The 13,537-nt window shown below is 38.1% G+C and overlaps 1 protein-coding gene across 29 annotated transcripts in view; it reads right to left on the reverse strand.

Moving 5' to 3' along the window:
- DTNA (dystrobrevin alpha) overlaps positions 1–13,537 on the reverse strand; it is a 391,558-nt gene that overhangs the window by 41,806 nt on the left and 336,215 nt on the right. For 14 of the 29 annotated variants that reach the window (XM_067699356.1, XM_067699351.1, XM_067699348.1 and 11 more), the window contains 2 exons: positions 8,056–8,133; positions 7,400–7,492 (listed from right to left, as the gene is read on the reverse strand). The exons of 11 other annotated variants lie outside the window; for them this stretch is intronic. In XM_067699356.1, coding sequence (XP_067555457.1) covers positions 7,400–7,492; positions 8,056–8,133 — 171 coding nt within the window. The remainder of the gene's footprint in view (positions 1–7,399; positions 7,493–8,055; positions 8,134–13,537) is intronic. 4 more of the 29 variants (XM_067699353.1, XM_067699352.1, XM_067699360.1 and 1 more) reach the window with 1 other exon arrangement.

Genomic DNA, 13,537 nt, shown 5'->3' on the forward strand with positions numbered 1-13,537 from the left:
AAGCTATAACTCATACTTCCCCTGCTTCTCCTTCCTCCAGCACCGAGTGAATGAGGGGTGGAGTGATGTATTGCCCCTTTGTGCACACAAACGATTTATAAGTCCACATGTGCCATTTCAGTACGTTCGCATTATACAAGGGTGAATGAGGCGTTCACCTAATAAATTCCATTATTTCAAGACTTCAATTACAAATAGTCGGAAATGAATGGCCAATAATTCCCTAAATCATTAAAGAAATACCAATTCCAACATTGTCTCTATCCCTGCCTATTCATTTCCAGACTTTATAATCAGTAATCTTATTACAAGACCATGATGAATTTAAAAGGGTCTGCTGTGTAGACTGCATTTCAGAATAGGGAAAACTATTACGTTGAAAACTCTCCACTTTCTGCCTTAAATACATGGCCAGTGTCTGTTGCTAGTGATTTCAAAATGGCATCTAGGAAACTCAAGTGGCCCCAGCTGAGCTAGGGCTTCCTAAATTGTGATTTAGCAGGGATTTCTGGGAACTCACGGTTTGTTCACATTTCTCTGGTTTCTCTGCAGGCCTGTTTCCCTGGAAGTCCAGGGGCTAGGACTCTGTGCTCTTACTGCCAAGGGCTGGGGTTCAAGCCCTGGCTGGGGAAGTAAAATCCTACAAGCTGTGCGGCCAAAAAAAAAAAAAAGAAAAAAAAATCAGAATAAATGTAAAAGAAAAAAGTATTTGTCTATACTTGAGTCATGAAGAGATTCACCTATGTTTAAAAAAAAAAAACAAAAAACACAAATAATAATGTGATCTAAAGGGCACCAGAAATACTTCTTCATTTCTCCTTCATATTTTTTCCATTTGTCTGAATGGTGACAGGAACTTTAGAGATTACTTTTTAAGGTCATTAAGTGTCACTACTCTTTTATTAAAATGCAAATAGCTATTAGGAGGATTACTGCCTGAGAAGGCATTATTAGTTATTACTTAAGTGGAGGATGACTTTCTCAGGGTATGTCCTGTCTTTCACAGTTGGTTGAGAGCAAAATGCCATAGGAATCTTCATGGATAATAATAATAATAAAACAACTTACCATAACAATGGCTTCTCTATAGAGGTGCCTTCAAACTCCTTTATCAAGACCCTGACTTTGATAACCCACTATGTTACAATCGTCCACCAAGGCCATGCCTTCTACCTCTACAAATTCACAAATTCCTCCATTTCCTTCCATTCCAGCTCTCACCAATGTGGCCCAGGCCACCATCATCTCATCCTGAATGAGTGTAAAGTCCTCTCAATAGGTCACTCTGATTTGAGAGTTATTCTTTCCTCCAATTCATTTCCTGTCCTCAAGTCATCGATCTTTTAAAAGTGAAGTTGGCTGTAACATTCTTATGCATAAAATTCTCAATAGGTTCTCATTTTTCAAATTCCTAAATAAGACTTATAAGGTCCTGCATAGTCTAGCTTCATCCTTTACCCCCGTGGCCTTAACACACTTAATTTCCTCAAATGAACCATATTCTCTCTGTCCTGAATGGTCTCTCTGTCTCCTCCACTCACTTCTGCTTGGCTAATTCCTCTTCATTCTGGTATTGGCTTTGGCTTCCATTTCCTGCCCTCATCTCTGACCTCCAAATTCAGGTCCATTGCTCCTTATATATTCTATAGCCCTCTGCACTTTGCTGCCCTTGTTATAGCTGTTATCTCTTTGCTTTTTTAAAAATTGGGGTATAGTTGCTTTACAATGTTGTGTTAGTTTCTGCTGTACAACAAAATGAATCAGCTATATGTATACATATATAGCCTCCCTCTTGGACCTCCCTCCCACCCCACCCCCCATCCCAGCCATCTAGGTCACCACAGAGCACCGAGCTGAGCTCCCTGTGCTATACAGCAGGTTCCCACTAGCTTTCTATTTTACACATGGCCGTGTATATATGTCAATCCTAATCTCCCAATTCATCCCACCTCCCCTTCCCCCCATGTCCACAAGTCCGCTCTCTCTGTCTGCGTCTCTATTGCTAAAAAAAAAAAAAAGCAAGACTACTTTGTAAATGATGTTGCATTCTTCTTGCATTTTAATTGCCCTTTTCACTTGTCTTTATCCTTCACTAAACTGTAACTTCTTTGAGGACAGAATGGTTCAATCTCTTCACCCTTGGAACTTGAGTGTTTTGCACAGTGCTTAGAACATAGCAGGAACTACCCAAGAATTAGTTGGACAAATAAAGGTTGGCTCACTTCTGACATTCTTTAGAAGGTTTACATTTTTAGGATTCTAAGGAAATGTTTTTCTCAGAAGTCTAGTTCTATAACTGAAGGTCCTAAACATTTTACAAAAGAAAAGGAGTAGTGTTAACAAGGAAATGAAAACTCATAAAAGAAGATACTTTTCAATATGTGTGGATAATAATTTCTTTTCCTTTCTGCAGCTTGCAATAAACTTATACGTTTCAAAATCACAACATTTACTGAAAAGAGTCAGCCAAATCTTAGCCTACACATTAAAAATATTAAAGGCATACAATTCAGTGGATTCAGTGTAGAAGCATGCTATGGACTGAATTGTCTCTCCTCACATTCATGTGTTGAAGCCCTAATCCCCAGTGCCTTAGAATGTGGCTGTGTTTGGAGATGGGAATTTAAAGAGGTAATTAAGGTTAAATGAGGTCATAAGGGTGGGGGCCTAATCCAATATGACTGGTGTCCTTATGAGAAGAGGAAGAGACAACAAGGATGTATGTGCACAGAGAAAAGGCCATGTGAGGACATAGCAAGAAGGCAGCCATCTGCAGGCCAAGGAGAGAGGCCTCAGCAGAAGCAGCCCTGCAGACTCCATGGTCTTAGACTTCTAGCCTCCAGAACTGTGAGAAAATAAACTTCTGTTGTCCAAGCCATGCAGTCTGTTGTACTTTGTTACAGTAGCCATAGTGAACTGATACAAAGTGGAAAATGTCAGAGAACATTAAAAAATTAAAAAAAAAATTTTTTGCCCAACATCACTTTTAGGTTTTTTTTGCCCCTTATTAGTTGCTTTTGTCACATCAGTGAATTGCTGCTTCTCGTCTTTATCCACATTTATCACTTCTACCCAAGTCAAGTTTAATACTTTACTTTTTCACCTATTTTATACTCTTATACTAAATGTTCAATTTCAGGGTTAATTTATAATAGGTGATTTTTTTAATAGCAAAAAGTATTTTTCTAGTAAAAAAGATTTTCTGAGGACTCCTAACAATTTTGTTTAGGGTGAGCGGGAATTTTATATCTGTGGCACTATCAATATTCTCCAACATCAATGGACATTTATTGGGCACTTACTGTGTGCCAGGCACTGTGCTAGGTGCCAGAGAGATGGTGGCAAACAAGTCCGAGAAGGTCTGCCCCACAAGAGGAAGGTAGGAGTGAACCAACCAACCAAGGAACCAATGATAACAGTTATGACAAGAATGAAATAAATAGTATTCCATGATCAGACTAATATGGGAGACCTACCTGAGTAGGTAGGTGCCTTTAATCAGGGTCTGGAAGCCAGAGAAGGAGCCAGTTCATGTGTGTGTGGAAGGAAAGGGCAGGAGGAAAATGGGGAAGAATGTTCTAGGCATAGGGGAAGAACTAGTATCATGGTCTTTGAGGCAGTTTTAGGAATTTTTTTTAGGAACTGATGAAAAGCTGATGTGACTAAATATTGTGGTTGAGTGGGAGAACCCCATGAGAGCTGGGGCTGGGAGAGGGGTAGGCGAGGGCTAGATCACACACAGGCTTGCAGCCCCGGTGATGGGTCTGGGCTGTGAACTAAGTGCCATAGGACTCTAGTAAAGGAAGCAAGTGAGCAAGTAACAACTTAGACCTCGTACGTGAAACCCGGAAATAGGTGTCAAAATGTCCCATTTCTTGTACTTGAGAAAAACATAAGCAGGACAGATATCAACCTAATTATATGAGATCAGGGGTCTAACAAAGTGACAGCAATCGATCATGACGTCAAAGTATAGACTGTACCCTTTCACGGTACTGCTTCCCTCCCTTACACAAGGGGCCTTTTCAGAGTTGAGAGAAACGTGCCAGAAGCTTCTGACTGGTAAGTATCAAGGCTTAAAACTATGGTTAGAGTTGGAAGTTCTGGGCTGGTTTGCAACCTCCTTTGGTCTGCCTGCCACCATCTGTCCTATAAACCACTAGCAAGCCTGGGCACTTGATAAGCTTTAGGAGAGGCCAGAAAAAGCCCTCACTGGATAACTCTGAGACCTCTCCTCCCCCAGTGAAGAAGGTGCTTGAAAACCATTAAGGCTTTTAAAACTTCACTTAGGAATTAGGAAGACAGTAGGACTTTGCCCTTGATCTACAGTTTATTTATTTGGTTTATCTGACATCAGAACCAGCAAGGGCACCTAAGAATATCTTTAATTTAGCAGCAAACTATTTACAGATGAGTCAGTTTCCCATTGTGCTAAGCAGTTGATATAGGGGAGAAGGCCCCTACACTGAGTGAATTAGGAGCGTATATGAATACTTACAAAAACACACCTTTCAAGCAAGAACAACTATTAAATTTCTCTTTATAGACCATCTCATGAAGGGTGCACAGACAGGAAGGCCGAGGTATGAGGTGGAAAACAGATGAGACTCAATATCAGAAGACCTTGCTGGCAGGTGACCTTGGATAAGTCACTTGATGTCTTGTAACCGGGCATTTTCTTATCAGTGAAATGGCAATAATAATATCTAAACCTACAGGGCTTTGACAAGCAGATTAAATAATGTGTGGGAAAGGGCTTTGTCATTTTTGAAGCACTTCATAAATGTAAAATTTATTATTCATATTCTGGCTGCTGTGATGAGGTCCAAGAGGCTGAAGAGAAAATTTTTGTCTTTTTGAAGCTTACAACTAAAATGAGAAATCACAAGGCACAGAACTAAATACATAATTGGTAACTTATGAACAACCACTATTTCTATTACTAGTGTGTGCTCAAAATATTTGTTAAAATGAAATACAAATAATACAATGGGATATGCAATTTCAGTAAATAGAGATGTGGTGGATGCAGCTGTGGAATGTCCAGAAGAGCTTTCTGGAGGGCATGCATTTATGTAGGTTTTATAAGATGCAATGTATCACAGTGGTTATGAGTTTGGGATCAGCTAGATAAAAATTGAAATCCCGGCCCCACTGTGTAGTAGCTATGTGCCTGTGGGAGAGTCATGTAAACTCTCTAAACTGATACCTTTACTGATCGATAAAATGGGGATGAGAGTATTTACCGGCTTATCTAAGGACCAGGGGAAATTATGTAAATAAAGTTTTAAACACAGTGCTTATCATGAAGCAAATGCTTTAAAAAATGGTGGCTCTTGTAATTACTACCGTTATAGATCTCACCACAGTTGAATGACGGTTAAGCATCAGAGCTATAATGATGATAAAGGAGGGGAGACATCACTGCATCGCTTACAGAATCCTGGCAGATGTGGGGAATGGTTAGGATCTAATTAAACAGAAAGGAAAGGGAAGGAGCAAACTGAGAAAAGAGAAGTTGGAATTTTTTAAGGACGGAACAAAGTGATGAGAATTACGGAGGGCAGTAGCTTTTAAAACTGAGTCAGCTTCATTGATCAGTCTTAAATTCTGCTTTGTTTTCAAAATACAAGTCACATCTATCTTTCATCAAGTCGATGTAAGGTGTCTCTACTGAGACCGTTTTACAGTCTTAAGTGACCATCAAGTCAATATGATTAACCACTTGAGGAGGGAAAAGGGCTGGGAGTGACAAACTCTGCACTTTCCTCTTTGGAGATTTCTCTGTTACAACTTTAATTAAGAAAAGGTCAAAGAAGAGTGGTGGAAATAACCAGAGTGTGCTAGAATTTTGGACACACACTCCAAAGGACAGGAGAGGACAGGGTGTGAATCACATCATTGCATTCAGACATGATTGACTCTTTATCGACTATATCCTGCTTTGAAGATTACCAACACAAATTTGGGGGGGGTGTTAATTTAGTATTTAGTTCTATTGTTTCAGCTACCATATAACATTGGGGAACCAAATTCACTGGGAATAAGATGAAAACCATCACTCCACTCGTAGTTTTGAGAGGGTGAGATGTAAGAAAGAAGAGGAACTGTTCGATCTACAAGCCGGGAAAATTTGAACAAAGAGATGGGCTTAGCTGAAGAGTGCAGTTTTATCTCCTGAAAGAGTAGCATATAGTATAAAATTAAACCAGTACACTGGTTATATACATATATTTTTAAAAGTTCAAATTAAGATAAATATATAACTATTAAAACAAATAAATGTTCATCAGTGTATCACCTAAAGTCACCTCATGTACTAATCTTGCAAAAAATAGTTCTAAGGCATCAAGGGAGGAAAGTTCTAGAAACAAAGACATGGTTAACAATACCAAGTGGTGAGGGTGATGAATGCCAAATGTTTGAGGGATGCTTTCTGTGACACAGTAGAAGAAAGGGGACCAATTTTAAAGGCAATTTAACCCATTGGCTCACTTAATAGTTATAATGGCAAAAAATCCATAGGCTCTCAGTTCAGAGAAAATGTATTAGGGTTATTAAGTAAAATAGAATATTTCTAAGGAACTGGTTTGCTAAACATATTTGTAAAACAGTTGTCTAAACTAGGATGAAACGTGATAATTATACAGTTTGTGCATTTATTTTCATTCAAATTGAAAATGTATATTTATTATTAACTAACTTGAACCAATGGGAGGAATCTACTATGTCACAACTAAAATAGAAAGGGAAAAACTCTAGGAATGCCTTTATTCTATTATATAAGGCTATCTGAATTCACACATTTAACACATTGGAAAGTAAGCTTTGAATACTGTGGGACTTGAAAGCAGGCTGTATCAGGATGGCTACCCTGAAACATTTGTAAGAGAAGAGTCGAAAGACAATTTCTCCCACTGTTATCATTGTTGATGAAATGATTTCCATGGTATAATCCCATCCTATCACTTTTCCTCTTCTTCACTTCTATCTTAAGGGAATGCAGGATTGTTCTCCAAATCAGTAGAAACACACAAGTCCTTGGAATAAGACAAATTCCTGAATCACTGTCATGTAGTAATTTGACATGGCACATGTAACACAGAACTGACCGGTGGGACCCAGAGTCTTGCATCTCCCTAGATGCTAATATTTAGCACAGCACCCGCTTACATGAGTTGTCCCTTTAGCTAAGATATAAACAAAAATGTGAATTCTATGGTACATTAATGGGCAGTGTCCCAAGTAATATCACAAGACATTTTAATTGGATCAGTTAAAAAAATGCTTTAGTGACACCTCTGGCATCCAGTGACTTTGCCCCTTGCTGAGACTGCTTGTCAAGAGATCAGACTGTTTCCCTCTCGCAGGACAGTCAAGCAGCCAAACCTGCACTAACCATGATGGGTTGTTCCGGAGCATGTTGACATACAACCCGATGAGAACATGTTCATCAGCTAGCCTGTCTGCCACATTCAGACTGTACTGTATCCTGAAACAGGGCAGGAGGAAAGAAAGGGTGTGGTTAGGACAGGTGGACAGAAATAAGCAGGGCAGGTAGGAGTGAGTTTGTGGTCGAAAAGGCATCTAGAAAACCAAGCAAGTAAAGGAAAACTAAGCGATGTTCTATGAAGAAACACAAGCAAAATCCAAGCAATGAAATTCACAATGCCATTTCACTCTCTTTAAAAATAGATTTTCACTTAGGTCAAGTAACTTTTAAGAAAACAGAATTGCATTCTTCAAACCACTAAGGCCAAGAAATTCATTTGTACAGTAAATACACTGAAATAGGTTGCAAGCAAAGATTATCCTTTGGAAAATCAAATCTGAAGCTTAGTCATTTCAAAAAAGGAAAAGGAAATAAGGGAAAGCGAGTAAGAACACAGATGTGTCTACTCAAAATAACTACTTGGTGCTGTTAATGGGGTTATAACAGAGCTGCTTTGACTAAATCAAAGACGGTCTTTCAAACACAAAGCATCTTTGACACAAGAAATCAGCATTTTTAGTTTAGTTAATTCAGGGTTCCAGAACACTCTGGCTTTAACTTACCCTTTGCCCTTCAGCAAAGCTGGAGCAGCCCTAGCCAGCAGTTTGCTCTGCTCGACTTCACTGTCCTTGGGAGGAGAGCTGGTTAATAAGATGGGAAAGCCAAGAAGAGCGTAAACTCGGCAATGCATTCAAGAATAGAAACTGGCAACAGAAACTCCCAAGACTACTTCCAAGCTCCATTTGGACAGCTCTTTCATTACTTTGAAATGTTCAAGATGTTTTCAGATTTCCACATAGCTGAACTAGGAGTAGCAACCTGGCCTGAGAACCACAATTACAATTACACAAGCCGCTATGATCCCAGATTTGACCTCTGCTATTTGCTAAACAAATAGATTGCATATGCCCAGACACAATGACAATTCATCCAGCGTTCATGACAGACTGTACACAGTCCAATAGTTCACTAAGTCCTGCCAGCCTTCAGATCCCACACAAGAAGCTTATTTCTCCAGCCTGCCCTCTATTCTCCGACTTTCTGTGTTGAACAGAGAATTGAAAATTACCTAGAGATGGGTGTCATATTAAAAGTGTTTTGCTGCTTTAGGCACAAGTCACCTGTGAAGCTGTGAAGAAAACTTTCAGAGAAACAGAGAAATAAACCTTTGAGCCTTATAAACATATATTCATCCTCCTTGTGTCTATAACTGGTGAAGAAGAGTCCCATCAATAGGGCAAATTCTTATCATTTTAGATTTATTAGGAAGAACACTCACTTTAATTGGCAATTTTAATGAAAAATTAAAAAGTTTAATGTAGTTTTATTAAAGGAAAATAGAAATATAAATAATAATAAAGTGTGGCCAAGCCAAAGGCACCCAAAATTTATATAATATAAATGAATTTATAACTATAATGAATAGGCATGTTCATTGGGAAATATGATATTGATTCTTAGTTCTATAACTGTACTTGTAATGTGCTTAAAGAGAGCTTGTTCTTTTGTAGGTTAACAATTTGCCCTGCAACACTGGTGTACTTAAAACTACTCCTTTCTCCCTTCATGGAGAATACAAAAATTAAGTGACTGACTTTGTTTGAATACCAAGTTTTTAATTACTTGCATTGAAATTATTAGATTTTTACCACAAACTTCCGTAACTTTTCAAGAAGTTATAAATCTATATATATATATATAAGAATGCTTAATAAAGCAGTTAAAAATCTTAAAAACTTTAAAAGTTTTACTACAAAGTACCACTTTTTCAGACCACAAAGCACAAAATATAGCAACTTATAAATGAATATCACATTAGAATTATGCACGGTATAATTGGAATTCTTGTTTTATAATAGTATATACTACAAGATTCCTTAAATCGTGAGGCTTCTGGTAAATTTAAAATCAAATTTGATCTATAAAGAAAACATCTAGTATAGAGTAGGCATTCATGTTTGTTGAATATTATGACTTTACTCAGCTTTTCAGGAATGCACCCATTACTCAAAAAGTACAACTGCACACAAACAAAATTGACCTTAACAATGAAATCAATGTTCTAGGAGAATTTGCTTTCCTGATGAAGTTAATTCTTTTTTAAAGCATATTGATCTGCACCTTCAAAGACTATGAAACCTGCCCATCAGGAGCAAATAAGCATCTTAAGCCACTGGAGTTGATGTTTTCCCACCATCCCACCAAGACAGCATTCCAAACCTTGTCTCCTGAAGTACAGCTCATTATCTAGTAACTACGGTCTCACTGCTGCCCAATCACCTCCCCCAACTTTTTTTTTTTGATAATACAAGATAGATCTACCCACTCTATAATTGATTTCAGATGCCTGTAAAACACTCAAAACACTGTGTGAAATATTAAGAATTCTTCCCTCCAAATGAAACCATTTCTCTGCCTTGTTACATACGCTACTTTTCCCCTTGAATCCCAGAAATTGTGTTATTTCCTTAAATCAAAGGCCTAATAATTATACAGTTACAACCTCTGATGATGAATGTGCAAGAAGGAAAAAAAAGAAACACGGGAGGATCAACCACGAGGATATGCTTGTTATAAGTTACTCTGGTGACGTCTTATGGAAGGAAGGTGATGTGTCAATAAAGCTGCAGAAGTGTGTCCCACCACTTACTAATGAGCACTGGCACTGGAGGAACCCTGCTGACATCAGCATGGGCAGGGCTGGTAGCAGGAAGTGAGCAGTTGCCCTGATTTTCCTCTGGTGGCTCATTCTTTCTTTCTCTCCAATTCTCTGGGCCCCTCTCTCCTTCCTCTACGCCACTTGCCTGTCTCCCCTGCTCTCTCCAAGTCCCTTCTTTCCGCAAAGGGATGAGCAGATGTCTCCATATACACGTCTTGTCCTTTCGTTGCCATTTTCTTTGCCTTGGCCCTTGCCAGTGCTGGTTTGAAGGCATCATTTAAATCCTTTCATGTTCCTTTCCTTTCCCACATGAATCCTTGGGAAAACCAGTTCTTGGAATATATGGGGATGATATTCTCTGCATTTATCTCATTTTGCTAAAGCTGTTAGCATCTAGTGCCAAGAGCATTTCTGACTTTTGGTACTCAGTGCCCACATAGTTTCTGTACTACCTAGAACTAGCCTTGAATTCTCCTCCTAATCATTTATTTCTGGGAAGCAGAAAACATGACCATGTATAGAGGAAGCCAAGTGCATGATGAAAACAAGAATTAAAAAAAGCACTCTTTCTAAATGAAATGGATCAAGAACTTAGAGAGCAGACCAGGAGGCAGGTTTCACTTAAAACTTGGGTCTATAAAGACTGTTCACATGAAGTATCTTCACCAGAATTTCTTCTGCAGCTCCCAAGGAGCTTGAAGAAGGGAAGCAACCTGAAAAAAATTTTCTCCTGAGTTGTTGCAAAGGTAGTGACATCAGGTAATTTATGATAATCTCTTCAAAGCAAGGTACACTCACGATATTTTATAGAATAATTTGGATGCTTAAACTTTCATTTTGTAGCTCTGGCAGTCTGGCTGGAGAAGTTTGGTGATATTTCCAATTCGTTGTGGGCTTTGGGATCAGGCAACACTGGAACCTAGGGCCTTATCAAGAAGTGATTGCTTCCAGCATGTCAATGCATCCAAACGTGCCAATGGCTTTCCTGCAGCTCTAGCTCTGGAAACTTCTCCATCTTCTGCATGTCCCGTCTTCAAATTTAAATGCATTCCTCCTTTTAACCTCGGAAACTGCTAACAACCTGGGGCTCCTCTTGACTGTGGGTGATAAATCTTTTCTAATCTGAGTCCCAAGGAGAAGCAATGCTACCATCCCTAAAATTGTGTGTATACACGTCTCTTTTTCTTATTGTCGTTATTTTCTTTTCACCAGGCCCTGCCAATGTACAAACACCTCCTTCAGCACACATATTTTCATTATTGGGTGTGGTTGACAATCATACCTGGAGGGTATGACAAGGTGAAATTTGAATTTCATGTGTTCTGCTGAAAGAAAAGAGGCTGGAAATATTCCTTTAGATTATTCTTTTCTAAAAAAAAAATTCTCTTATTTTCTCACCAATTCCTTTTTATACTCTGGAAAAGAACATATGTAAAGATAAATGGCCTTCTTCCAAAAATTTTCATACACACACACACACACACACACACACACACACACACACACTCTGGCATAATGCGTTCTGGAAGATTAGTACAATTTCAAAATATTTCATATTTACTTATTTAAATTCACCCTTTCGTTTTGGAGAATGACAACTGATGCCAGGATTTTGCTTAAGTGCAAACATTTTGGGGGTACTCTAAGGTAACAAAAAAACACACAAATGTTCCCTGGATTTTTGCTTAAACCTGCCATATAGTTTTGAAAACCACTTCTGCTTATGCTGTGTTATTATATTAGCTCTGGCCAAATATTTTTTTCTTTTATTGAACAGGAAAATAAAAGGATTTAAATAAAAGTCCTGCACAGAGCAACAATATAATATAAACAAATTATGTCATGTGGCACGATTATCATCACAATGGTTAAATGGAAAATGGTATTTGAACCATGGCAAATTAAGAAGAGAGATTTACTTTTTTATTGATTCTTAAATGATTGATAAACTTGTTGGTGTTTGGGCTTTGTGAAGAATGACTTGTAAACTTGGCTCCCTCCTTAGCTGACTGTCAATTGGGAATAACATTTTGCTTCTCAATGTAATTAAAACAATCTATACCAAGGTCATCAAGCTAATTTAAATAAATTAGTTTTAAATAAAAAAGAGTCCACAAGTCAGTTTCACCAAGAGATAATTTCTTGAAAAACTCTTTTTCCCCTTTCGTTTCCTAGCTTTCAACGTCTTTGATCTGAAACATAAAATACCTGCCACACGCAAATCAGCAAACAAGCATTAAAAAATAGCTTAGTGTCTCAGTGGGAAAATGAGTTGTCATCAATTCAGGCTGGCATGAAAGTCAAACCTCCTTAAGCAGATACCATGGAAGAAATAATAATTCTTAGGTCATATTTGATTCACTACATTTACTATGCTGTCCCCCAGATAGTATCAAGCTGTATCAATTGTGTTTTTGCCAAAAGATGCTCTAGAAAAGTTTGCTGGGTACAGAGCACACACAGACAGCCGCTAAAGCAACTCTAGTAAGAGAATAAAGGTTATCAAAGGGAAGAAGAGGTGACAGCAGATTTAAGTACACACTAACATTTTAGTATAGGAAATAGAGTTGAGTGCGAAGACCAGTTTAATTCAGGTTCGAAAAAAATCTAGCATGTTAGTGGAGCTCTGGGGCTACATGGAATAAATAATTACTTGCAGAGAGTGTTTATTTCAAATTTCATACAACATGCCCAGAAAGTGTGGAAAGAATGAAGAAATCTTCAGTTGAGGTTGATTTATAAATGCATCTATTTTATGATGCTGATTTATAAATTTACCTTCTTTCCTGACTGAAAAGGGATGGACTTTCATCTTAGAAAATACTGAGCATGGAGAAAACTGATTTTCAGAAGCAAAGTTTGAATTCAGTACCTCAATTTTATTTCTATTCACTTTTGATTACCAAAACACAAGTGTTTAAAATTTAGTTTGAACATTACATGTCAGATTAAAAATCTGGATTAGGGAAAGCAAAGTATTTGAAAAAACTGAAAAAGACACATGAATTAGCCTTTCTGCGGTTGAAAACCCAAACAAATCAACCAACTGAACAACCAGTCAACCCACAAAAATAGCTCACAAAGGCTGTTGCATTGGGAAGAATCAGGATTTTGAAAGTGCGTGGGGAAGGCAGTGTATCTTCCCCATAGGCACCCCTGGACCTAATACAGTATTAGTAATTAACCACATGCTTTTCAGACAAACCAGAAAATAGCATATTAGATTGTGTTCAACACACTCTATGAATCATAAGCAATGTTCTCATATTTGGGAGAGTGATCAGTTCTGGCTAGATATAATAGCCAAAGTGATTCTTTTTGTGAGTGGTTAAGACTTGAGAGGTTGCATTTATAAAAATATCTGTAAAATCTTTAAGAGAAGTTTC

The sequence above is a fragment of the Pseudorca crassidens genome, chromosome 12 (assembly GCF_039906515.1).
Source record: "Pseudorca crassidens isolate mPseCra1 chromosome 12, mPseCra1.hap1, whole genome shotgun sequence".
Lineage (NCBI taxonomy): Eukaryota > Metazoa > Chordata > Mammalia > Artiodactyla > Delphinidae > Pseudorca > Pseudorca crassidens.